The 27,267-nt window shown below is 44.3% G+C and overlaps 1 protein-coding gene across 3 annotated transcripts in view; it reads left to right on the top strand.

The window, feature by feature from the left end:
* The window catches only part of TMEM107 (transmembrane protein 107), a 51,938-nt gene that overhangs the window by 19,081 nt on the left and 5,590 nt on the right, over positions 1-27,267 (top strand). For 2 of the 3 annotated variants that reach the window (XM_069217492.1, XM_069217493.1), the window contains exons 2-5: positions 1,308-1,519; positions 5,148-5,215; positions 9,245-9,345; positions 11,915-12,011. In XM_069217492.1, the coding sequence (XP_069073593.1) occupies positions 1,433-1,519; positions 5,148-5,215; positions 9,245-9,345; positions 11,915-12,011 (353 nt within the window). In that variant the 5' untranslated portion in view covers positions 1,308-1,432. Of the gene's footprint in view, positions 1-1,307; positions 1,520-5,147; positions 5,216-9,244; positions 9,346-11,914; positions 12,012-24,359; positions 24,457-27,267 lie in introns of all 3 variants that reach the window. The other variant, XM_069217494.1, reaches the window with a different exon arrangement.

Below are 27,267 nucleotides of genomic sequence, written 5' to 3' on the forward strand. Positions count from 1 at the left end.
CCCAATGAATCATTATTGGAATCCGGGGACCCTCCCACTGAGTCATTACTAAAAGCTGTGGGCCTAATCTGTTAATATTATTTAATTTTCTAAGAAGTCGCGGACCCCCTAAGGAAGCTTTGCAGACCCCCAGGGGTCCCCGGACCACAGGTTGGGAACCACTGGATCAAATGATTCTTCTCAATTGCAGCCTGTAAATTGACCATCACTCAATTTCACACTGACCCTATTCCCCCATCCAGCCCATCTGCATCTAGATCTCCAACAAATTTGACTCATCTCTTCCACTTTCCCACCCAAAATGTTTACAACCCATTTGTATCCTTCTCCTAATAGACCTCCTCACAACACCTCTAACTAGATCACATTGTATCAATGCACTTCAGACTTCTTTCCCACCATTACTACCATCAATCTTGGCGGTTTTATCTTCTCCCCCACCGGACCTCTGTCGCCTGTCTATTCTCATCTCAGCAGTTGTCTAGTCAAGCCTCTCCTTCCACCAGGGCTCTGCACCACTCCAACCAATCAGCAACTTTCAGTCCGAACCCAAGACATCTCCTAAAAGAATGTTCTGTTGCATCTGTATCTGATGATGGTAGCTTAGACCTTCAAAGGCACATATTGCTGTCCATGATAAATTAATGAAAAATTACTTTATCACCGATCTATGTTACGTACAATCGGAGCTTGGGAATCATTGATATTGATTTCATGATCATGCAGTTTTTCCAGCATAATTAACTGTGCAAAGAAAGGCTAAACTCCAGTCATTCCAGGCTTGGTACATTGTTGTACTACAAATAAAATTGTTTTGATCTGCAAAGCTAATATGCAAATATTTAATTTTTTTTAAATTAAAGTAGTTTCCTGATTTGTATCATGAACATTTCTTCAATGCCCTCTGATGGCGCTGTCTTTGGAGTTACAGAAGCTAAAGTATTTCACCATCACTGCATCTTTTTCGTTAGTCCAATACAAAGTACCAAAACCTGGAGAGTTGGACCTACTTTTGTACTGCATCATGTAAACAGACATCACTTGGGTCCTTTCTTGTGTGATGTGCTGTCCAGAGGCAGTCGTGAAATTCTCCTTGCAGAACAGGTGCAGTGTTGAGCACATGAACAGCATTTGTGAATAACAACACTACCCCAGTGAGAAAGGCATGCCCAGCAGAGGCTTGAGCAAAATGCAGAAAAATTGTTGGGTAGAATAACCACAAAGACTAGGCCTTATCAGTGATGTGTCTCTTTATATTAGATCTTGATTTGAGCACTGATCACTATTCCTTGTGTTCCTCTCTGTAGACATTGCTTCACCTTCAAAGTGCGATCCTACTCTACTACTCACTATATGTGTCACCACAAGTCATAACTCTCCTGTTTGTCAACCTCCGTCTTGAGAGACCCTTGGATTGCCACATAACAGGACAATGTCTGCTATCAACAGCCTGGTGCCTTCCCGCTTTCTTACACTCATCGCCCACTTGGTAATCGTTATCACCATCTTCTGGTCTCGGGTAAGGAGTCATCCTGGTGCTTCTCCACAGGTTGTGGTCTGAGCACATGTGATTGTGTTTAGGTGACTCTAGAATTGTAATCTTGTTTGTGAGAGTTGGTTCCTCACTACACATAGATAGATAAGCAACATTTATTTGATTCACCTTTGTGTACCATGTGCTGCTAAAGTGTTTAGCTAATTAACAGGTAATGTTTTCTGAACTGACTTCAGCTTTTTTTTACTTTGGTTGCGCAAGTCAATGACAATTGTCTGTTATATAAAGACTGCATTACTGCACGAGTTAGACAAAATGCATATGACTTAAGATGACACCAAGCACAAGAAAATAGCCAGTGCTTTAAAATAAATCTGTTCATTTGCCAGGGTCAGTCGTGATATAAAAATCATTGAAGTGAATTACGTTAAAATACATATTTTAATGACATCTAACATCATGGTTAGAATCGCAGTTGGATCAATGTAATTTAGATTTTAGAATTGGGGCACAAATTAAGTTATTATAAAATAATTTAATGTAATTCAGTTATGTTTAGGGCATGGGAGAGTTTTATGAAAATGGAATGGGACGTCTATTTGTCCGAAGGATCTAGTTTTCAACAAATGCAATCTTGAAGAGAGTTTTTGCAAGTTGTAGGAGATGGTCGATGTTTGTTTGAATTTTCTTCAAGTTGTAGAGTTGACAATCTATCCCTATGTAAAGGTCTTAGGACATGAGGGAGAGATTCAGTGACCACCTTCTAATAATTAACAAAATCATAAGGCAGGATGGTGGAAGGTGAATGATAGAAAAGCAAGAAGGCAGTTTGTAGTAATTGTCTGGCCAGTACAGAGAGAAGAGTGAGTAAAGAGAGGTCCAGTGATGGAAGCGCTTCTGCTGAAGATTAATTTGGTCTGTGCTGAGAAAGGAAGTGGGATTAACACTGGAGTTTGCTGAATGTTTACATACATGCAGAAGACAGATGCCAAAATGTTCCAGGAGGTCCACTAAAGAACATGTGTGGATTACTGGGATCCATAAAGGGCACAGTGAGATGCTTAATGATGTCTGTATGTGATGGGCTGGTTGCTCAATAGAGCAAAGGTTGCTGATGAGTCAGACAGTGAGAGCACAAATGCAGCTCAATGAGTCGTTGTGTGTGACCTACAGAGGTCAAGGTGGCTGTTCCTTCAGTCTTATACTTTGAACACGTCAGATTCTTTTCTTTCCCTTGACCACCCTGCCTTCAATACATCGTGGTCCAAAGGAATAAAAGGGAGAGACTGAGATGCATAGAAAGGAAGAGGCAACTCAAGTGAGGAAATTCTCTTTAGTTGGTGCTCATGGCAGAATGAAAGGACACAAGGAATCTACTGAAAGGGTCCAAATGTGGCAAAAAAATTTAGCGTAAATGGTGGATGAACAACGTGAGAAGTTTACCTTTATCGAAATTTCTAAAAACGTTACAGGGGAACACTAAGAAACTAATTGTGCAAGCCTTGGTGACCTCCCGGTTAAATTGTTCTAACTTTTTTGTTTATTTATGTAACTCTCACTACAAATACTAGATAATTAAAAATGCTACAGCTTAGCTCATTTTAAGTATCCTAAAAAGAAATCAATCAGACAGGGTCCGAAGCAGTTGCAAGTGCTGGCAGTGTAAAAAAAGATCAGTTTCAGATCTTTGCTGATCACGTTTAGAGCTGTACGCAGTAAAGGGCCACTCTTCAGCATAGATTGTTTGTATAGGCCAAGGAGAGACTTGCTCTCCAGCAATAAGCTGCTACTGCCTATTCCAAGAGTAAAGTGAGCCAGAAATGGTGGACACACCTGCTCATATTTGACAGCTAAGCTATCAAACAGCCTCTACTTGGAGCTTAGAGAACTGGGCTCTGAATCTCGGATCAAAAAGGACCTGAACACTTTCATTTTTAAACATGAATAATTGTTGGTCAGTAATTACCCTACTGGTTAGTGTTGGGATGCTTCTTTGAAGCAGCAGTTTGTGCTAGAGACATAGCACCTCATTACAAGTGTAGTGGTCTTAAAGTCGCTGCACTGGCGGTCTGACTACCACATAACAACCCTGGCGGCGGTCCGACCACCAGTGAACTGCCACCTACTCTAGGATCTTGAATCCCGGCAGTCTGATGGTGGCAGAGATCCTAATCCGCCAGGGCTGCACTGCATGCAGTGCTGTCCTGCGGATTGCGATCCCGTTCCCTGCCAGCCTTTTCATGGTGGTAACACCGCCATGAAAAGGCTAGTTGAGAACAGGTGCAGGGGGCCATAGGGTGGGCCCTGCATTGCCCATGCACTTGGCATGGGCAGTGCAAAGGCCCCCCTGCCCAGCACCATCGCAGTGTTCAGCAGACAGTGAACATGGCGAGGGTGCTGGTGCACCCTGCTGGCTACACCATTGCCGCTGGCTTGATTATGAGCTGGAGACAATTCAATTCTGTAGCCTGTTTCCTGCTAGGCTGGCGGGTGGAAACCTATGGAATCCTAATCAGCCCCATAGTATTTGATTCATTCATTCAAGTCAAATTTGAAACTGGATTCTCGGGAAGAGCCCTGTAGAAAGGGAAAAAACCTTCAGAGGAACTTAAGTCGAATAGCATTTCCTGTGATGCAAGATGGAAAGTGGCATGCTAGAGAAGATGCTAGAGAAGATTAAACGAGTGCTTAGCACTTGCAAGAATTTTAAATGGAATGTGCAGTAATGTGTTACCGAGGGTTTCCAGCAAGCCATGGCAGATCAAACTAATTGTAGTGTCAAGAGAAGGACCATAAAATAACACTCGGTACAAAAAGAAAGAACTGAGCTGGGAGAGGTGGAAGACGAGTGGCTAGCGTGGGAGAGATCATATGGGAAAGAGGGTACAATGACCGTCAATAAACCTAGAAGTGGAAATAGAATATATTGTTGTTAGTGCACAACTCACTGATAGTGAGTGCTGGGTATTTTGTTTACCTGAGAGTGCTAGGTAAGTTTTATATCTGGGGGGGGGGGGGAGAGACGTGACCCTTGCCACTAAATTTGGCAGTTTGCATTTACTGACGTCTCCTGTCCAGAAATGTGCTTTCAAACTGGCTACATCCATTATTGCACATAGAGAACTCTGGCTTCACCCGAGGAGCATCTGTGGTTCAGCCTTGAGTGGTCTCATTCTTGCCAAGCCACCATTGTAATAGAGTGCCATGGTCTGTCCCGCTGCACCATGAGCAGCGCTTCTCCATCAAACCCTATTGTCTTTATCATCCTGAAGATCTCAAACATTTAGGGAGGTCACAGTCCCTAGGTTCCCTTCTCTCCAACTATGTGTTATGAAAGCAAAAGTAATGCATGAGGAAGAAGTAAGATGCTGCCTCTTTAGCCTTCACAGAGAGACCTCTGGAAGCACAGCTAAAGTTGGGACAGAAAATCAACTGGTACAGCATAAGGAAAATTATTTGATGTGGACATGTACAGAATGACATGGATCACGCAAACACGGGGACTTGGAGGACGTTGACTCTGGCTTATATGAAACCTGAAGCCAGTCAGCGTGCTTCATGTGTGTACATCCTTCTGCACACAGTTTTGTGTCCAAGTGTAACTGCCTTACCCTCTGCAGTTGTATCAGTCATCTCTTTTCTTGTCTTTCAGAATAACAATGTACTGGCATGCCTGCCTGTGAACTACACCCCGGAGCAGTTTACCAGCCGTGACACAGAGTAAGCTTCAGAATGTCATTTTTTATTTCCTGGGATACTGTGAATAAGAGAGCTTAGAAAATAAGAGTACCTAAAGATTTTTAAAAAATCCTTATAGCTCTTTACCTGGGGCTCTGTGTTTGGTTTTAAAATCTCAGGGAAGATATAAATTAGTGTGGGACACACAATTCCCACATGGTGCCTGCTCATCCGGAAGTGTATAGTTTTTCTCAGGGACATGAGACTGTTGGGGCTCATGGGCAATACCTATGTTGAGTATTGGCATTTTCCACATGTCTGCAGGCGTGTAGAATACTAGAACACTTTAATTAGATAGCCTGGGCTCCCCTTGTATACTTGAATCACCACAGGAAGCTGGTGTGCAGATAGGAATTACTCTAGGAGGTGATAGCGAGTTTGGAATTCATGTACAATGTTACACAATAAAATCAATATTGCCCAATCCCAGATCTGCCTCAATAAAAGAAGGATAGGCCAGTTAAAATAATGCACACCAAAGAAAACCAGCACCTTCAGGGGACGGTTAAACTCCCACATATGTTTATAGTGCATACGTGTTAAGGCACTGTACTTAGATTAGCATGAGTAAATTTAAAACAAGTTTACTATGCTCTAGTTTATGGAGATGGGGTTACAGTGCACTGTGTAACTGTCTGCTATTTATGCTAGTTTAACCATGATTCGGGGTTCATGTAATGCAAGTCAGTGTATCTGAACCAATACTATAAGTCAAGGGGTAATTACAGAGCCTATATTCATCATGGTGTCCAAAATATCCACCCTTGAACTCTAGTGATGTGCCAGTTCACAGAATCAAGGAAACATTTGTGGCTCTGAGGTATCTGGCAAGGTGCTCTGCTGGGGAGCAGTCAAATGATGCAGAGTTCCTATAGTGGGATTTTTCAGGTCAGGTTCACTTGGGAAGAATGCACAGGATCAACCAAAAAAGTTAAAGGCTAAGACAGTACTGATGTGCTTTACAGTGCAAGGGCCAATGTCCCTACAGCATATCTTTTATGACTGGTATTCATGCTACATGTGTGCCATGTTCCTGCCTCAATAGCATAGCTTTTCATCTGTGGAAGACTGGAGGGTCTATTAGAATCATTAAGTGGCTGTTGAAACAATAGTTTCCAGTGGTATTTCTGTGTTTGCCATTTGGCGCTAAGGTCCACTTTTCCCAGGAGGAAGGCAAGGGATAGCTATTGTATTTTTTCAGATAGGAGCTTTCCTTTAAAAAACACCCTGAATTACTTTCACAGAGAGAGTTGAGTGTTGACAAGGAAGGGTCTGTGTTCCCTGTTGCCATAAGGCTTTGTAAATATTTGTAGACTAAAGCAAGCCTGTACTAAATTTTCATCTTCTGTCAGAAATCTTGTTGATCCAAAGGGCTTTTTACAGAAAGCATACATCTCCTTCAAAAACAAAATGAATCAAAAGTTAGAGTGTTAAATAGAGAGAATCCCTTCTTGGCTTACTCCTATTGTCAACCAGCTCATCCTAGGCGAAAGGATGAAAACACCTAACTCCCTACACTGTTACCTGTTAAGTATAGTTAGCATCCAGTCCTAAATTTAAAAAAATTTTGTCTGTCTCTGTAAAGGTGGAGAAAGCATTTTCTTTGAAAATTATGCAACGGAATCTCTGAGCTAAACACTTTCTTAGTTTCGATGCCAAAGAGCTTGCAAGTTATAGACTAGCTTTTTTATGTCTAATTATCCACCAGTATCCAGTTATGTTGTGTCCATTCTTTCTGTTGCTCCTTTTTGTTTACGTTTTTTAGTTAATATTGTTTGCTTCAGTGCTGTTATGGGAGGAAGGGGTCACTTGCTTTTGATGGTTTGAACCTTACTGTTGAAAAGGTTCCCATTACAAGGTCACAAGATAAAGGAACAAGGGAGTAGCCAGGATATTAAAATACCCCCACTATGTACCTAAGGTATAATGGTACTAGGCAAACAAAAGAAGTGAGCCAGAAACTCCCTAGAAGAGCTCCCTTGTCTCTTTCCTCTAAGTATCTAGCCATTCATTTTTTCCCTTTCCATCCACCCTTATGATAGCCACCATTTCACCTTTATATTATGTAATCCATTCAGTTTTGATCCATCATCCAATCTTTCATCATTCCATCCATCCATTGGCATTACATGCATCCATCCTGTTGCACATCCATCATCTATGAATGGGTCCATCTATCCACCCATAATTTGACTTACCCATCCATTAGTAAAGCCTGTCATCCATCACTTGATCCTTTTGTCCACCCATTCATCCATCCATCATCTCGGGATTTCCATTTACTTTGCCATTTTTCATTCTCTCAGATTTTCCCTTTACTATGCCATCCATCCTCTCAGATTTCCATTTAATCTGCCATCATTTCACCCACACAGCAATCCATATATTCTCTCAGGTTTCTATTTACTCTGCTATCCTTTCAACCATGATCCATCCATTCACCCTATCAGGTTTTCATTTACTCTGCTATCCTTTCACCCACCCATCTTCCCTTCCATCCAATCCTTCATCTATACATCATTCATCGTCTCAGATTTCCACTTACTCTGCCATCCACAAACTATCTATCCGCTCACCTACTCATCCACCCATCCTGTCACCCACCCATCCTTTTACCCACTTGTTCATCCATCCTTTCATCCCCATTCTTTCTTTCACCCACTCACGCATTCACTCACCCCTTCTTTCCCTTTTGATTTAACACATCTTTTTTTCTTCGTTTTAACACTAATTAAAAGCTTTTATCCACCAAGTCGCAGATAAAAGAGGCCCATAAGGACCTCATCCCCGCTGTAGCTACTAAAGGGAAGGAGGGTTCACAACACCCTTGTAAATTAATGCTTGTTGTGACGAACTCACCAGCATAAGTCAGTATTATGAGATTTTCCTAGGTTCCTGAGTGCTTCACTGCTGTTGAACCTAAGGTGGCAGTGCAATGACGGTTCCTGGATGTGGTGGGTCAACCATGAGTAGCCCACTAAAAATAGAAGGGAGCAGGTGGAATCACCTTGGAAGGTTTGGTTGCCAATGTGTTGGATGAGTGGGCATGATTGGTCAGCAGTCTGAGTAGTAGCTCCTGAGATCTGACTGATGACACCAATATCCCCTACCACTGTCCTGTTAGGAGCAGAGAGGTGTGGGCCTCTGCGCACACACACCCAACACAAAACAATCATGAAGTGGATAACACAGTAGATCTACCATTCCTGTGGGTGATTTATGGTTTGGAGAAGTACCGTGTCTTACTCTGAGCTTGGGGCTGCACTCCTGATGCTGAAGATGGTCTCCTTTAGCGAGCACATCCACAGTAAGGGTGGAGAGAGTTAGGTTTCTCCAAAGGCTCATGACTCTGTCCTCTCACCCCGGACATTGACCAGACTGGCTAAGGTAGATATGGCACACCTTTGGCAGATTAGTTTAAGCTTAAGTATGGCTTAGATGTGCACATTTGCATTTAGGGGTTCTTTGAATATGTAAGTTGCCCTTGAGGCCCCATTATCCCCAGTATTCTAATAAAAGGTCACTAGGGCCGGATGCAAACCCGAGTGTATGACTGATTCTTTTCATGAGTGTTTATGTTGGGATGATCTTGGTTTTCGTGACGACTCGAAGCCCACAAAAGAGTTCACTGAATGTTGCTAATGGGTATTGACACATCACATTCAGTGGCTATCCGTGTGAGACCCAAGCTGAATACAGACACACTTATTGGCATAATCCTTAATCTTTGGAAGACATGAACAGGGTGGTGTGCCCTGGATTCCCGACCACACCACAGGTGATGCCACTCCCGGTCCTTCCTAGTGGAACAGAGAATCCCTCCGCCTTTTGACGGGCTTTGCTATTTGCGATTCGTTCTGCTTGTTTTATCTCTCCTTATTGGGTGGAGGATAGAATAGTTATAGTTTTGTTTCGTGCTCTGAAACTGTGACTTGAGTGTGCACTGTGTTCAATATATAATACCATCGATCCTGACTACGTTTAGTAATTCTTTGTGTACTTCTTTCACAGGCTGGTTGTCGCCCTCTCCATCACCCTGGGATTGTTTGTAGTAGAGCTTGTAGGCTTCCTGTCGGGGGTGTCCATGTTTAACAACACACAAGGCCTCATCTGTATCCTTTTATGAAAACCGATAGCTATGAAAGTAGCTGTACCAATGCACCGTGTACATTTCTTGCTCGCTCTTAGATCCCTACCTAAGGTATCGACCTTTAACCTTCTGCTGGGAGGCTGTTCCAAGCATCCCCTTCCCTCACCACAGCAAAAATAGAACCCTTGTGTCACCCGGGGTTCTCTCTGCATCTGCGATTCTGTGTGGGGATGGTTATGCACTGAGATCCGGATTCTTGGACTACAATCTCTTAAGAAATGTGAACCTCTGTCATCGCTCTCTTTTCTCCAATATACATACTTATCGAGCCTCTTCATGTAGAAGATGTCGTTTTCTGAACTGTACTTGGTACACCTCTCGTTAAGGCCTTTACTGGACTCACCGCTGTCTTTACATCCTCACCAGTGAGCTGTTCCTAGGGTGAAACTTGCACATTTTGCTGTAGCTTAATTATGTGGCATTACAATAAAATTATGCAAGATTAAGTTGGGAGAGTAATCCTGGATTTATCGGTATTTTCTTAGCGCAAAATTCACCTTTATGTTCAAAATGAGCCCGAGGATGCATTTTGCACGTAGAAAATAGCGATAAATGCAACTTAGCGGGAACAGATGCAGCTGTTTCCGCTTTGTTCCTGTGCTCTTGGGAAGGCACGTTTGCGCCAAATTACATAAACAGGCGTAATTGTGCAATTTTTGTAATTGCGCATCACGTGAGTAGATCGAAATTACTTTAGTGCAGGGGTTCTTAACTTGTGATCCCGGGACCCCTGGGGGTCCCTGACACCAACTGAAGGGGTCCGTGAAAGCTTAGAAAATTTAACAAAAATACTGACAGTTTAATAAAGTGTATGTACATAAAGAAGAAAATGTGTATTTCTTAGATGAATGCTTGTTTCCGTAATTTTGTGAATTGTTTTGAAGTTAAAATCTTCGAAATTCCATAGACCAGGGCCACAGATTCCAATGATTACTCACCGGGGGTCCTCCGATTCCAGTACTGATTAACTGGGGGTCCACCGAAGTCAAAAGGTTACGAACCACTGTTCTAGTGTAATTAAAATGTCGCCGAGGCCTATTTTCGGCTAGTTATAGTGTCCTTCCATTCCTTACATATCTGAGAGCATCCAGTATGATAATCCCAATGATGACCTACAAGTCTTCATCTCTCGTACTACGCAGCTGCTCAGGAAATATGTACCATCAGTTAATGCTTAACTACACCTCCCCGGGCACCTCTTTTTGTTATCACTTCCTCTCCTATGTCGGCTCATATAGGCGGTCATTCTGACCGCGGCGGGCGGCAGTCGCCGCCTGCCATGCGGTCACCGCCGAATTACCGCACTGCGTTCAAAAGACCGCGGCGGCCATTCTGGCTTTCCCGCTGGGCCGGCGGGCCACCGCCAAAAGAAAAGGCCGCCCGCCGGCCCAGTGGGAAAGACCCTGCAACGAGGATGCCGGCTCCGAATGGAGCCGGCTGAGTTGCAGGGGTGCGACGGGTGCAGTGGCACCCGTCGCGATTTTCAGTGTCTGCAAAGCAGGCACTGAAAATCCTTATGGGGCCCCCAGGGGCCCCACGACACCCGTTCCCGCCATCCTGTTCCAGGCGGTAAAAACCGCCAGGAACAGGATGGCGGGAAGGGGGTCGCAATCCCCATGGCGGCGCCAGGGGTAAACCGGCGGGAAACCGCCGGTTGCCCTTTTCTGACCGCGGCTTTACCGCCGCGGTCAGAATGGCCCAGGAAGCACCGCCAGCCTGTTGGCGGTGCTTCCGCGGTCCCCGGCCCTGGCGGTCATGGACTGCCAGGGTCGGAATGACCCCCATAGTGTCTCTCTGTACCCTCTACAAGCGAGTATTAATTTCCTACTAGTACCTGCGCAGACTAAGAACCAGGTTTGTTCTGTTTTGGAGAACTGGGCCAAGTACCTGTCCTTGTGGTAACCCACTTTGGGCTCGGTTAACAACAGCTTGTTCCCCGTGATTGGACCTCCCACACCTTAGCAGCCTAATTCACATGCTCAGTTGATGATGTAACTTTCAATATCTCTCTGTGGAACAGTTCCAAAATTATTACCTTCATTCCTCTGCCTTAATTTCCTTGATCAGTCAAAAAAGTCTAATTTGTCTGTAATTATTTAATACAACTGAAAAATCAAAGGAATGGTCCTACCATGAGGTCTGAGAATTTTTCACTAGCACTGAATTTCCTCAATATTGGTGCCACACCAACTGGCCTGTTGATACCATCTGTGTTATTGCTGCACTAGGGGGGACTGACATCAAAAACCTCTTTCTGAAGCTTTTGGAACCTACTGCGCCTGCAGAGTTCTATGTTGTTACTGCCACCAGTTGATTTCTTGCTTTACTAAATGTCACATCAGGGTCCTTACACAGTTGCTGGTGCTGAATTGGCTCATATGTTCTAGCTGCAAACATATGATTTTCCATGATATGTGTACACGACACATCTTTGGAAGATGTGGGGGTGGGTGGCTCTTATAGGAACTCAGATAACTTGGTCGTTCTCTTGTTCTTGTTGTTTGTCCCTAACACATACTCCCATTCTGCAGCCATTGCAGCCCATGCCAGCGCTTCTGTTTCACTGCTTTTCTTCCTGTTTGAGCAATGGGATTGCAGTATTTACTGGTGGATCTTTGCCTTCTGCAGGTCAGTGGCACATTGGACTGTCTGCGTTGAGGGCGGGAGAGTGAGTGGCTTGTTGGGAAATTGCACGCCATTGAAATGTATGTTTGCTTGAGGACATAAAACTGTAGCCGTAGATTATTCACTCATATGCAAACAAAATAGTCGCACAGACATTATACACAAAGACATTGATTGTGAAACACGCAGGCAGCCACAAAACAGAACATGATGGCTATCCAGAGCAGCTGGGCAAAGTAAGTCACTGAACAGCACAGAAAGGTAGACTCTACCCTTAGTAGGCAATTTGCATGGGCACCAACTCCATGTTAGATTGTTTTTTTTTTTTCACCGTTGGCTTTGGATGTGTACCAACTTGGCTCTAAAAATCCAGTGTGTTCGCTTGTTTCTTTTCTGGCCCACGTGGTTAAACTTGACACACATAGCAAGGAAAGACCTTTGTCGTCTGCACTCTTCTCCACCACATCCTTCAGAGACCGAGGCCCGTTGATCAACTCCAACTCCCAGGGCCTCGTGCCCTCTTTGATGCTGCGTTCCACTTAAACTTTGTGTATAATGCACACAGGGTGCTGGAACGGAGTCCCTTCCAGGACTGTCCCCACTGCTATGTAAAGAACCTGTGGTCTGACCGTGACAAGTTCTGAAACCCCTGTCCCTTCCCCACCCACAATGTCACCTAGAAAGCACGTCTCGTCTGTAGGTCAAAGAAGACCCTCCGATAACAATAACATTGGGAGAAGCAGAGAGCACACCAGAAAATGCACAAGCAATCCCACAAAGACGTGCCTAACTTCTTTAGAGTAAAGGTCCATCTCCACATCACGAAAGGTAAGGACGCCTGCTTCTAGGGCATTCCATGCCACAAATCATCACTCAGGCCAGTGGCGGCACCTACAATGGCTAAGTCATGGTTGCAAGTATTGCAGGCACCTCTTAAAAGGCCTCACAGAGGCAGAGCACATCCCCAGAGTTAGGCCCTTGTTCCAAAAGTATCACAGCCTCTAGGGCATCAGCCACTTGTTCCAGTCAACAATAAACAAAGGCGTCAGAGGCAACAAAGCTCTTGCCCAAATGCATCAACCCTCTGTGGCAGTTGAGCCCCAAGATCCACCACGCGCCTCGAATCCCAAGGCTCTGTCAATGTCTGCACTCAAGCTGTCTTCGGCTCGGAGGCCGCCATTGATGTTGAAGGCCCTATCAACGATCGGATCCAATGACTCAGAGCAGCCAATCCTCCAATGACTGCAAGAGGAGCTGGACGCGAGGAAGAAAAAGTTAATTCTTCCTCTGACTTGGTAGATTTTGGGGAAAGCCACCTTTGCTGAAACCCATTGAGACTGCCTCAGAAGAGGAGGTTTGCTTTTGAGGAGGAACCTGCAAAATATCCTGTTCATGGTTCCAGGCCCAAGAAACCTAGAGAAAAAAGGCACCAGCCTTACCCCGTGTTACACCTCTGCCATCTCTTCCTCTGCCATCTCTTCCTGCACCACTACTCCACCTTCTCCTCCACTAAATCCATAACCAATTTCACTACCTCCACTGTCGCCGTCACAGTCGCTTGAGGGATCCCCAAATTCTTTGTATGACTCCAGCATCCCCATTTACCCTACTGACCCTTATAAGACACTTTTTGAGCAAGGTCCAACAGACAACCCATAGTACGATCATGGTGTCAGTCCCCCAGAAGACCCATACCCGGACCACTACCCTGTTAGAGCATCTCCTCCAGATGACGCCGTAGCATACCAGAGGTGAAACAATGAGCAGCCACCTTTCACAAGATGGATATGCACATCCTTCTCAAAGAAAACGTTTTCCTTGTGGGGACGTTGTCCAAGCATGAGCGGGCAGTCCAGTTCTTGCTGTTAATAAAGATATGTTAAAATCAGCCCCCTGTGGGCAAAAGGTTGGTGGTCATTACTCACTGGAGTAATAACTAACTCCAGTGGGATCCCCTCCTGCTATGATGGCTCAGTGGGGGGAGATGCAGGAGCTAGTCAAGATTCTTCCTGAATAATTTAGTAAGAGAGGGGTGGAAATGGTCTAAGAGGGTAAGGCTATGTCCAGTGCCACCGTCCATTGCGCCCTTGATGCTGTGAACACTGCTGCCTCCTCAGATACCAATGCATACCGTGTTTCCACTAGCAGGAAGGAAGAAAGTACAGAAGAGGTGGCTACAGGGGCAACAACAACAAAAAAACAGAGGTAAAGGCAGTCCCTGTCAGGGAGACTCCCACCTCCAATCACTAACCAGCCCGCCACCCCCTTAGTCCCTCTTTCCCACCAGTGATCACACATCACCTGTCTGGGGGGGACTCCAGCATTTCCTCTCTCACTGCGAGGAAGTCTCTTGAGACCAGTGGGTGCTAGCAGTTGTTCGGCATTGCTACTGCGTAGAAGTTCTCCCAACATCCCACCTCCCTCCTTCTCCCATTCTCTCCCTCAGGAAATAACATTTCATCTTTCTGAAGGAAGAAAACAGTGGGTTGAAAGAGTGCCATGAGACCCGTGCCCCTCTCATCACCAGAGCAAGGGAGTTTATTCCTTTTTTCTTCCTCATACCCAAGATGGGCAGCTCCCTCAGGCCAATCCTTGACCTCCCAACCCTCAATTGCTACATCCTCTTGGAACATTTCTACATAACAACTCTACAGGATTTCACCTCCCTACTTCAACCAGGCAGTTACATGACGGGGTGAGACATGAAGAACACCCACTTTCTCATCCCTTTCATCCCCTCTGCTAGCACTGTCTCTACCTTGTGGTAAGTGGCCATCATTTCCAGTTCGAAGTACTTCCTTTCGGAGCCACCACAACCCCAATGGTTTTCAGAGTGCCTGTCTGTGGTGACTGTCCACTTAGCGAGAGGGGGACATCCACGTTTTTTTCTTACCTCAACGATTGGCTGATCAGGAATGCAGGCAAGCACCATCAAGAGCGCAGGCAAGCACCAATGCCTAACATATACCCAGGCCACCATCTTCGGACTCCACAGCCGCAGGTTCACAATCAATGACACCAAAATCCACCTGCATCCTCTCCACATTCAACCCTTTTTAGGGCTTTTACTCAACACAGTCAAAATTAAAGCCCACCCCAGTCCCTAGAGGGTGTTAGCATTCCAGTGCCTCTCACCTCTTTTTTAGCATAATCGTCAACTCAGTCAGAACTCTCATGTGCCTGCTAGATATGATGGCCTCCTGCATTGCCATGGTGCTCCACACCTAGCTACAAATGCATCTGTAGCAAGAATGCCTTTCGGCTCAATGGTCACAAATGGTGGGTCAATGGGAAAATCTACAATTAGTAGAAACCAACGTCGATTGCCTCTGCAGTGGTGGAACAGCAACAACGAGTGGCAGGGCAGGCCTTTTCTGGACACATTCCTCAAGTAACCATCACCGTGGACATTACCCTCATTAGCTGGTAGGCACACCTCTACCATGACACCATTCATGGGATCTGAGCTCCGCATTATGGTTGGCATATCAGTTATCTTGAGCTAGTTGCTATAACCTTCAATCTCAAAGCTTTCCTTCCAGTCATTCAAGGCAAAGTAGTCCTCATCAGAACAGACAACATGAGTGATGTATTATCTCCAAAATCAAGGCGGCCCTCACTCTCTCATGCTGCTATCAGTAATGCAGCAGGCCTGGCATTAAATAAAAACTTCACCACATACACCTTCTGAGAGAATACATTTCAGGGGTGGATAACTTGCCAGACCTACTCAGCAGGATGTACTAACATGTCCACAAGTGGGAACTCCACCAGCATGTCCTACTTCTTTACAGGGGCACTACACTCCGATCTTTTTTGCACCCCTAAAAATGGAAATCGCCCAGACCTTGCCTCTAGGTACCCACAACCACAGTCTATGGGCAAGGCAGTGTGAATGAACTGGACAAGGATGTTTGCCTGTGCTTTTCTACCTCTTGCACTTCTCCCCTATGTGGTGTGGAAGATGCAGCAGACATCCCAAAGCCTGATCCTAGTAGCCCCACGTTGGCCATATAGCCCTGGTATTCAGCGCTCCTTGATATGTCAGTCAAACCCCACAAGAAGCTCCTCAGCTGGCCCGACCTTCTCAAACAAGCCAAGTTCAAATCAGTCACCCAGACAGCTCACTCTAGTGATCTGGTACTTGAGATCCTGGAGTCTGACTACCTGCTCTTTCCGCTGGAGTTCCTGGACATCTTACATGAGTCCTGCCAGCATACCACATGAGTCTGACACACAGAAAAATGGAAGAGATTTGCCCACTATTGCTTCTCCAAACACCCGGACCCCATTAAACCTACTGCATAGCACAATTATCTGTTACCTTATCCATGTGCAGAAATCAGGCAATGCGTACAATTGTATGTCTCCAATTGGCAGCCATAGCCACTTAGATGTAAAACAGGAAACCACTCTTTCCTCTTGCACATCCGTGCAGTTAAGGCCTTCATGAAGAGCCTCAAAAAGGTCATCCCTACCACAGTCCCCCTTGCACTTGTGTGGATCTCAATGTGGCCCTTAACAGACTAAAGGAACACACCATTGAAGCTCTGCACTTCTGCCTTCTTCATTTGCTTTCCTCCTGGCCATAACATCTCTCAGATGTGTTAGTGAGATACAGGCCCGCATGCTAGAAGAAACTTTCACTCAGATCCACAAGGAGGGGGTAGTTCTGAGAATCCATCCAAAGTTCCTCCCAAAGTGTTTTCCCCTTTCATCTGAACCAAACTATAAAGCTCCCAGTTTTCTCCCATCAACCACAATCAGAAGCAGAGAGAGCCCTCCACACCATGTCAAACAAGCTCTCAATTATTACATCACCAGAGCCAAGCCCTTTCACAAAGCTGACCAGTTGCTTATTGCACTTGCCAAATTCCACATCATCCTGCTTGTGTCTAAGCAGGTATTGCAAGCTGGATAGTCAAGTGCATCCAAACTTACTAACATAAGGCCAAAAGAGCCCCCCTATTGCCCCAGGGCATTCTCTACACAAATGAAAGCGGCAACCGTTGCCTTCCTTGGCAATTTCCCGCTAGCTGACACATGTAAAGCAGCCACTTGGTTAACCCCATATAGCTTTCACCAAGAACTACTGTGTGGCTATCTTAGCCCACCAACAGGTGATGGCTGCCAAACAGCCCTTAGGACTTTGTTTCAAACATCTACATCATACACATGCTAGCCACCACTTGTAGGGGGTACTGCTCTACAGTTTATGCAAAGCATGTGTATCTGTAGCAACACATTGTGGACACTAAAATGTTACCCTGTAAGCATCTGTTTGTAGTGCGTAGTGCTGTAGATTCACATGTGTGCACCTTCCTCTCTGGAAGCACGCTGATCTACTTGCATATCTCTTCCTTTTTAATTAACTTCTTTTCAAATTGCACATATGCACCATACTGCTTTCACTTGCCAATCCATGTGTACTGTCTCCCGCAGTGCGGAAAATGATACAGCCGGTGCCATGCACCCTGCCTACTATGGACATCATGTAATGCAAAAGCCTTTCTTTGAAGAAAAACAAACATGCAAACGTCCAAGCCCAACAGTAGATGGCAGTAGTATGCAACATGTGAATCTGCAGCAATACATGCTTAGAACAGATGCTTACAAGTAACATTTTGCTTCTGCATCGTATGATTTTCATTGATAGTCATAAACCCTTGAATGATCGACTAGCTATGTGGATATATAATATATATATGGATATGATTTCAAACGTTATAATTTTATGCCCGCCCAAACTTACTGTAACTCGTAGACCTCTGTACATAGTGTTGTCAACTAGCCAGACTAAATTAACTATAGCTTTCGCCCTTCCCATTCAAAGCTTATACCCTATCATATTACATCACTTAAAGCATGTTAAATCATAGCATTTATAACAACACTCTTGACATCTCAAATTACATAATTTATGAGAACACTGTGCATGATGCAGGGCTAGTGATCACTGAAATTATTGTCTAACTATATTATCACTTTAATCTTTGTTTTTTCACTGAATTTTTAAGGCTTTTTTCTTAATGGAAATTAGTATAATGACAACTCCGGATTATGACCTCACTTTAACCATTGATCTTTTTTTTTTTGTGATTTTTTTTTTTTTAACTAGTTATTTTTATTTGTAACTTTGTATCATTTTACAGAGTATCTATGCGTGGTAAAAGCATATCAATTTTTAAGGTTTTATACATTCTCAAATGTGATTTCAATCAGAACAAGCAACAAGTGACAATCCTGAATTTGCACATTATTTGATGCTTGTCATGCATGGACCCCGCAGCTAATGAATGTAATGAACCAGCGAGTATCTATGGTGCGTTTTCTATATATTTTATGTATTTATGCTCTCACTTGAGCACCGCGTCGTCTGAACTTTGTTGCTGCTTGTTGTACCGCCATTTGCATATATATGTGATGATGATATATATAACAGCATCAGAAACCCTCTCAGTCTAATTACTTCTTTGTATATACTACTCAAGTAAGAATTAATCACTGGGCATTTAAAGAAGTACATTTCTTCTCAGACCACTGGAAGATTGTGGTCCAGGCTCATTACACATAGTAGTTACTCACCCTAGTACCCGTGGGCATATAGGGTTGACATTGTGTTACATACATGGACCCCTCTGCTCGTTGTGATATCCGTCTCGTGAGCTCCCTGCTGTGGCGTGTCTTCGATCCTTGTGTTTATCCCATCCATTACATGCTGGCCACACTCCAGGTGCCCCAAAATATTTTCTTTAACTTTCGCAGGCATCCCCTTCCCTTTTATGTCTCTTTCCAATCTAGATTTTTTTAAACATAAAGTCTGTGGTCAGGCCATATGGCCAAGCAGCCAACCCTCCACCGGGTTAGGGGGATGGCACAGCCTCTCCTCAAGCCACTAGTGATGCCAGGGACTCTGACCCATGGGTCCATAATACTATTACGAACCTTAAGAGGTCCTGGGGAAACCGTCAATGGGGCCAAATACAATAACATTAGGGTGTGCCCCTGCACAGCTCAAATGGTCACCCGGGATCCCATCCCCCAGAGCCATACTTTAATAGAGGCCTTATGAGGACCCGGGTCCCCATCCCTCGGGGCCTAATACCTTACTATTAAGGGAGGGGGCACTCTCCCTAAGCCAAATTGGGCCCCGGGGTCCCCTTCCCTGAGGCCATATCTTAATTAAAGGGGTTGAGGGTGTGGGAACCATCTGTGAGCCTTAAAGGGCCCTGAGGACACCATGCCCTGAGGCAGATTACCATAATTAAAGGGAGAAGGGCCCTCTCACTGAGCCTATCGTGCCCCGGGAACCCCATCCCCTGGAGCCAAATACTGTTATTAAGGGGTGGGGGGCAGGGCATACTGTATTCCACTCTGAGCCTTATTAGGCCCCAGGGACACCAGCCCCAATGCAGTAAAAAAGCAGAGTGGGCTGGCAGCACCCTTCTCTTTGTATTCTTGGGCCCCTGGAATCCCCATCCTGCAGACCCAGAGGTGGGTTCCCTGGTGCCCACCCAGAGCGCCCACAAATCACAAGCTGTGGTCCTAGGTTAGGGAGCTCCAGGGTCCACACAGCCCAAGCTGGCTCCCTGTATAATGTGAAAGCCAGCATTGCTCCTGCCCAGCTGTCTTTGCATGCCCTCTCCTGGCAAGAGCAAGCATATGTTTCCCTGCCCGCATTGATGTGAGTAAGAAAACTACTGTCCCGGGGATGGGCTTTCCAGGAGCCGGCCTCAAAGGATGGGGTCCTCAGGGCCTTAAGAGACTCGGGAAGGGGTGCAATCCCCCGTCCCCGTTTGAAAGTTGTTTTTCATACCAGAAGACGAGTCCTTTTAGGACTTAGGGGTGGTGGGGTTCCTCCTTTTTATGAATTCAACCCTGGGGTGATTGGGCCCCTGGAGTCTTTTAAGGGTCAGGGAGTGGGGTCCAATATGGGCTCTGGGAAGGAGAAGCCTGCTCATGCACCCACCCGCCAATTTTGTTGAAAAAAAATGGTTCAATGCCCCCCTTTTTTTTTTTTTTTTTTTTTTTTTTTTTTTTACATTTTATTGTTTTTGACCCGAGTAGGTCCTCCTGGGTCGTATCACCAACACCGCCCCCCCCCCCCCCCCCCCCCCCCCCATACATTTTTTTTTTTTTTCAAATTTCACACAGATAAGTTTCAGAGGCCTATAATGGCTGCCAACAACAATTTTCGCATGTTATGGCAGCCAGTCAAAGCCCTTGCTCCTGCGGGAGTCAGACGAATTGGCCCAAAGGAAAAAATGCTCCCTCGGCCATTCAGAACTCTCTATTTTTTAAATTGGGTGTGAGGGACTCTCGCGAGAGTTCCTCGAACCCAACCATCTAGATATACAAATATTTTTACACCTTAATTTCTCAAAAACTACTATGTGGAATTTACACCAAATCACAAAAAGCACAATCTGTGGCCCAAGACCTAGCTTCCTGCCAAATTTGATGTAATCCATTCAGCAGTATTTGCAAAAATACTTCTGACAAAAGTCTATGACGAATGCATGGGGAAATTTGTTTTTAGGACCTCCACTTTTTTCTCTGCCCTTGCCAAAACTTTCCAGGAAGATTCGTCAAAAGCTGTCAACGTTATTAGCTAACTAAAAAGAGCCTTGTCTATATTAAAGGAGTCCTACCGCGACTGGGTTAAAAAATTATTATACACATATATATATATATATATAATGAATATAGTTATCTAAAGGTATTCATCGGAGTTCTTAATGTGTGTGTGTGTGTGTGTGTGTATATATATATATATGACACACACACATATATATGTATATAATTTAAGAAATGATTATTGCAAAATTGTATTCTTGCCTGCTTGCTTCTCTAGTCAGACCATATACTACCAAAAAAGGTTGGTTACTTGTAGTCCTAGATCTTCATCTTAGGAATCTTCATTAAAGTCCTAATCATCCTACCCACTTCCCCAGCCTAGCCTTGGGCATTAAAATGATATATGTTCTTGACTTCTCAATAAAAAAAGAACAGAATGGGTGAGGCAAAGTGCCAGTACAAGGTATTATGAATAGAGGGGTCTTCTGGACGAACCAGACTGTCTTACATTGAAAGTCTGTCAAGTTAAAAATGTTTAATAAACCTTACACGTTTCAATCTGCCTTTGCACATAAGATATTGAAATGTAGTTTTAAAATGTTGAGTAGATGAACCTTTTTGGTTTTTCAGAAAAAAACATTTTTGATAGACTAATTCAGTGTGCTGTTTTCATCCTATGGACAAATAGATAAATCAAACCCTTTATGGTTGTATGACATTACAACGCATGCTTTTACCACGCAGGCCTTTACTGTGCAATTTCAACACAGCTTATATTTACCATGCACCTGCCTTTACCACACATCTGCCTTTACCACACAGGCAAGTGTAAACACACATATAATTCCTCCATGGCCAATTCACTTTCAGCGCGCTTTCAACTGGTGCTGATTTTCAGAGCCCAACCATGCTCCGTATTAAATCGCAATACCAATAATTTTCAAAACCACACTCCAGAGAATGATTATTTACAGTTTTATTGTTGGTTTCCACACAGAGTAAATACACACCGATATACCATGATCAAGACTCATGCAGTCGAAACGGGTCGGTGTGTATTTGCTCTGTGTGGAAACCAACAATAAAACTGTAAATAATCATTCTCTGGAGTGCGGTTTTGAAAATTATTAGTATTGTTTTTTTTATATATATATATATATATATATATATATATATATATATATATATATATATATATATATATACACACACACACACTCACACAGGTCTCTTCTTATTGTAGAAAAAGACTCCATGTGCTTGAGAAACAATTGTTTATTCCAATACGATGGAAACAACAGTATGCATTTCGGCGATAACACCTTTTTCAACCTGTTGGCCTTAGGATGGTCTTCACCCCTAAGTTTTTGCCTTACGCCTCCATTTTTGCTGATCTTGTTTTTGCTGGCCTTAGGATTCTTTGCACTTTACCACTGCTGGCCAGTGCTAAAGTGCTTGTGGTCACTATTTAAGTAACACTGGCTTATCCACAATTGGTATATTTAATTTACTTGTAAGTCCCTTAGTAAAGTAGCACTAAATGTGCCCAAGGCCTGTAAATTTAGTGCTAATAGTGGACCTGCAGCACTGATTGTCCGGCCCACTTAAGTATCCCTTTAAACATGTCTCTGGCCTGCCATTGCAGCCTGTGTGGGTGCAGTTTTAAACTGTCAATTCAACCTGGCAAAATAAACCTTTTCTCAGGCCCAAACTTTTAATACATATAAGTCGCCCTTAGGGAAGGCCCTGGACAGCCCAGACAGGGTAGAGTGTATTTAAGACATGTACTTTCAAGTTTTACAAGGCCTCGTAGTGAAAAACCCTTAACTTTGTTTTTCACTACTGCAAGGCCTACCTCTCCCGTAGGATAACATTGAAGTTACCTTATTACATTTTATTATTGTACTTTCCAAATGGGAATAGGTAACCAATTCATGTTGGCGTTCCTGGAATCCTAATTTAAAATACTAACTTATGGTGAAGCTGGATTTTAAATTACAATTCTGAAAATGCCACTTTTGGAAAGTTGACATTTTCCTCACTTAGCGATTTAGTGCCTGTAGCCCTTCACTGGTCACGTGATTGGATATAGCTGACAGTTGGGCTTTCCTAGACAGCCACACACAATAAGGAGCTTAGGGTGTCTCAATGGGCCATCATTGGTGGAATGGCAGGGAAGAGCTGGGTACAGTCCCACTTACACCTGAATAGGCTGTGTCCTGCCTCCACACAAAGGGCTCCATACCCCTTGTAGTTAGTCTTGAGCCAGGACAGTATAGGCAGGAGGCCTGGGGACTTCAAAGGGAAGCCTCTAGAAGCTTCTCCCCCACTTCAAAAGCACAACTGGGTGTAAATAATAGACCTCAGAACCACCACATCTGTACACTTCTGGACCTGTAGATACTCTGCCAGGAAGAAGTTGGACTGCTGTGCTGCTGAAGTATTGCCACTCTGCTTAACTGCACTCTGCTGAACTACTGCCTTGCTATGTTGCTGCTTTGTTGTGCTGACCTGCTGCCCTCCTACTTGAGTGAGAAAGATTGGAACTACAGCTCTTAAACCCAGAACTTCAGAGTGAATCTAGGGGCTAGTTGGCTGACCTCCTAACTTAAGCCTCAGGGACAGAAGGCTCCAACAACCCTCCACCTGACCTGGACTCGGCCATTTGTGAGTCTACCCTGCCGAGTGGTGCCACCCCAGTCCTGGAGCCTTGGAAGTGCACTTAGGTGCTTTGATAGCCCTTGTGGACCCAGTGAAATTGATGCACATCCTCTGCTGTGTGGTGCAACACCAAGCAGAACTGATGCATCTCTGCTGCTGCGTGGATTCGGCCTGGCTCAAAGACCTGCATTGCTGGCACAACCTGCATCACATTTAGAACCACCACTGCGTGATGCATTCTTGTGCAGTCCCCCGCATCTCTTGTCGACAGCAGCCTTGATGATGATGGTAGACTCCTCAATGCAGCCTCGCAGCTCCTTGGAACCAACGTCTCACCCAGACTGCATGACGTATTCCTGACTGCAGACTTCACATCGCAAGTCCTCGCTGACAGGATCTTCGATGCAACAGGACCTCGAGCCACAGCCTTGCCATCTCGAAACCCACGCATCGCTTCAGCTGCATGATGCATCTTCGCCCCGGATCCTTACTAGTCTCTGCAAAGCAGGATTGAAGGTAATTTGTTAAGCGAGCCTAACTGGGTCCTTTTAGCCAGCACGGGCTCCATCATGGGCGGCCTTTAACTTGTGACTTTGTCCCAGTCCGGCTCGACCAGATATCCACCATTGACACTCTATGCCTGCTAGCGTTAATTTGAGTAAAACTGTTAAAAATGAATATCTCCAGTTCTACTGATTGGATTTTTTTTGTTGTGGTCTTGTTTTATTTGTTAAAACATACTCTATTTTTGTAACTCTATTTTGGGTTCCTTTTGTGGTGTGTTTCACTGTGTGACTGTTTAAAGTGTTGCATAAATACTTTGCACATCGCCTCTGAATTAAGCCTGAATACTCTGTGCCAAGCTACATGAGGGTTGAATACAGGTTAATCTAGGGTTTGCTTGTGACTTCACCCTGAGGAGAACTGTAGTTGCTGCTTGAGAAGGGTTTCACCCCCCTCAACCAGTAACCCAATTTCTTATAGGCACCTATCGGTGTATTTAGTACATCAGGCCCTTTTCTTTCTTTTACCTTTGAGACCTGTTGTTGAGCATTGTTCGGTCTTTGCAACTTCCTGAATTATTTGCTGGTTTTCCCTAATTGCACTGCCCAGCTCTGGTGGCTCACTCCAGCGCCTCAGTCTGTCTATCATTCTTCGTGTTCGAAAAGTGGGAGTGCTTCACCTACTGGTACATCTTTGGCTTCTGCAGGTAGAGTGCATCATTGTCTCTGTTCAAACCCAAGGGACTGTTAATTATATGAACCAATTTAACATGCTGTACTTCATCAAGGCCTGTGCACATTTCAGGTAATGCCCAAACCACATCTGTACTGGCCATGCACTCACTCCCAAAACAGAAACAACACATCCCAAAAGTAGGCACTGCATAGGAAGCTTAGCACCACAACCACACCCATTTGTTCTGTTTTCTTCTTCTCTAGAAAATCAGTCCAGCCAAGGCAGTGTGATAGCTACAGTATGCAATGTTTAGCCTTGTCTGTATTGTGTGACTGTTGCATCTTCCAACACTCTGTGCTGCCAAAAAGCGCTGTAGCCTATCATAATCTTTCAACAAACATGATGGGACGATTCATAACAATCTTCTGTTAGACTGAATTGATTCCAATTTGAGCTCTTCCTGGCTACCAACCACATAGATAATCCGTGCCCAATGTCCACTGGTGTCTCAAACATCGTCACTATTGATACGTCAATTGTTTCAAAGCTCACACCCTATGTGCCCATAACCTTTATAATAGATATGGCACTGTGACTGTAGCTTGGGCGTCTTGCTGAGGGGTGTACCTGAGCAAGAACCAAGCCTTTCAGAGCAGAAAATAGACGAGCTGGGCAGTTCAGTTTGTTTAAAAAAAAAAAAAAAAAAAAGATACTCTGAAAACCCAAGGAAGCCTAGCACATGTTTAATGCAAAAATATATGGTAAGCATTAAAATATTCTTAGTGTAATTTGCCAATTCAACTGACTAGCGCTGTGTCATCTGATCTGTTGAATCATGTAATGCTAAATTCCATAAATGATTTAAACTGTGCAATTCTTTCAGTGCTGTAAGTGAAGGACATGATGTGATCAAACAAACTCCAGATAGACACTAACAAGCAGTTGCCAGGGTCCTTTTGTGTGAAGAACGAGAGTAGGCCTTGAAATGAACCTACAACAAGCTATTTTAAAAGGCTCACTTCACAAAATCGGAAGTTCTCGCTTCGTTGTGTCAACTTCAGACCGAGGCTACGCTTACCTGAAGAGCCGGACTACATGTGCACTATACAAGACAAAATAAATAACAAACTGGCAGTGTATTTAAGATGCACGTCATGTGCGATAATGGTAAGGCTGTAGCAGGGATTTAAGTAGCTGTAAGAAAATGTGTGAATTCGTTTTTTTAAACAGCCGGGTCTACATACAATTACACGCTCCATTTAATATTCCTATACCAGAAGTAAAGAAATATGTTTGAAAACTGAAAAAATGTGGATAGATCTACTTACTGGATACATATTTAAAATTAGAATTGATAGTAGTTAAGGGTTGATAATCAAATATTCACTAGCTTGAAGTGGAAATGCCTTTGGTAGATCATGAGGCAAAAAGTAGCCCATTTTCCAGAGCTCCAGCCAAGATGGCTGGGTCCGGAGTCAATTAAAGCTTTTCCATTCATGTGAAATTACCAGGATTTCCGCTGTGTTTAGATGCCAGAATGGCTGATGTACAGTCCATCCATTGTCCTGCAGCCAGGCTTTATTTGTTTGTATAAACCTAGCCAGAAGGCTATGTAGCGCTGTAGGGATTTAAAGGCAAGGATTCCGTCAAACGGTGACTTGCAGCGAAGCTGGGTTCTGAGAGCAGAGGTGAACTGTTACTTCTAGGGAGCTAAGTTAGTAAGACATGAATGAGAGTAGATACACAAAAGGGGCTGTGAATTATTAGAAATGATGACAGGCATGACATGAACCTTCACTTCTTGGAATTGGTGGGTGAGCTGTACCCTCCATGAAGGGAGCACTTCTATGTGAAGCAGCTAACAGACGATTGGACCCATTGCCAGCACCTTACTGTGTACAGTCCCTGCTCTCATTCTGTGCTCCCAAAGCAGGAGCTCTTTGTGGAACCCAGCCTCAGAGCAAAGCTCTTTATGTGAATGCCTCTTGGTCAAAATTATACAGCCCCTTCTGGAGGAAGAGGTTTCCTAGAATCCAAAAGAATTAGTTGGTTATAAGCAGAAAGCCAGCAGTTTAGGGGCAAATACCCAATTGTGCACGGTGTAGAGGGTTTCAAATTAGTGTTTAGAGAAGGAGCCATAACATCACCCACCCGATGGTGCCTGTAAATCCAGCAATTCATTGTCTAGAAAGGTAGAGTGTCCAAATTATAGACTGATTTCATCTAACCTACACGCATTAATCCACACGAGTGCCACTATCACTCTCACTTTCTGTGGACACGGCTACTGCCCACAGTCCTTGTTGCTCCGATCCAGAAGGCTTTGGTAGGGCTAGAAAAAACAAGATAGAGAGATTGCAAATGGGGGAACATGCTTCAAGGCTGCACAATGACTGACTGTTCTAGAGTTGTGGGCTCAGTGTGTCAGTGATCCATATCTTTGTGTCTTCAGTAACCCCCGGATCCCTCCGATGTAAAATACCTGTGCATTGTGTCATCTGAGCAGGCATTTATTTTCATTTTCTTTTCTCTAATGACAGGGTTTCTGGACAGTCAATTGTGAACTTGTTTTGCTGTTTTTCAAATTATTTAAGCATGCATTTGCTAAACCCCCATATCGAGTTATCCGCAGCCATTTTGTATGTCTGTGTTGTACTAATGTGTCCGAGTACTCTTGCCTCTAATGAGCTCATCTTCGTTCCCAAGCCTGGCCCTACAAAGTAGGAATTTTCAATTAAGCTATCTCGCGGTCTGAGATCTCTGCTGCACCATTATACAGATTTCTGTCACTTATATGCTGCTTAGACTGTCTGTGTGAAGAAAATGTATAAATATTGGGGAA

This window comes from Pleurodeles waltl, chromosome 12 (genome assembly GCF_031143425.1).
Source record: "Pleurodeles waltl isolate 20211129_DDA chromosome 12, aPleWal1.hap1.20221129, whole genome shotgun sequence".
NCBI classification, from domain to species: domain Eukaryota; kingdom Metazoa; phylum Chordata; class Amphibia; order Caudata; family Salamandridae; genus Pleurodeles; species Pleurodeles waltl.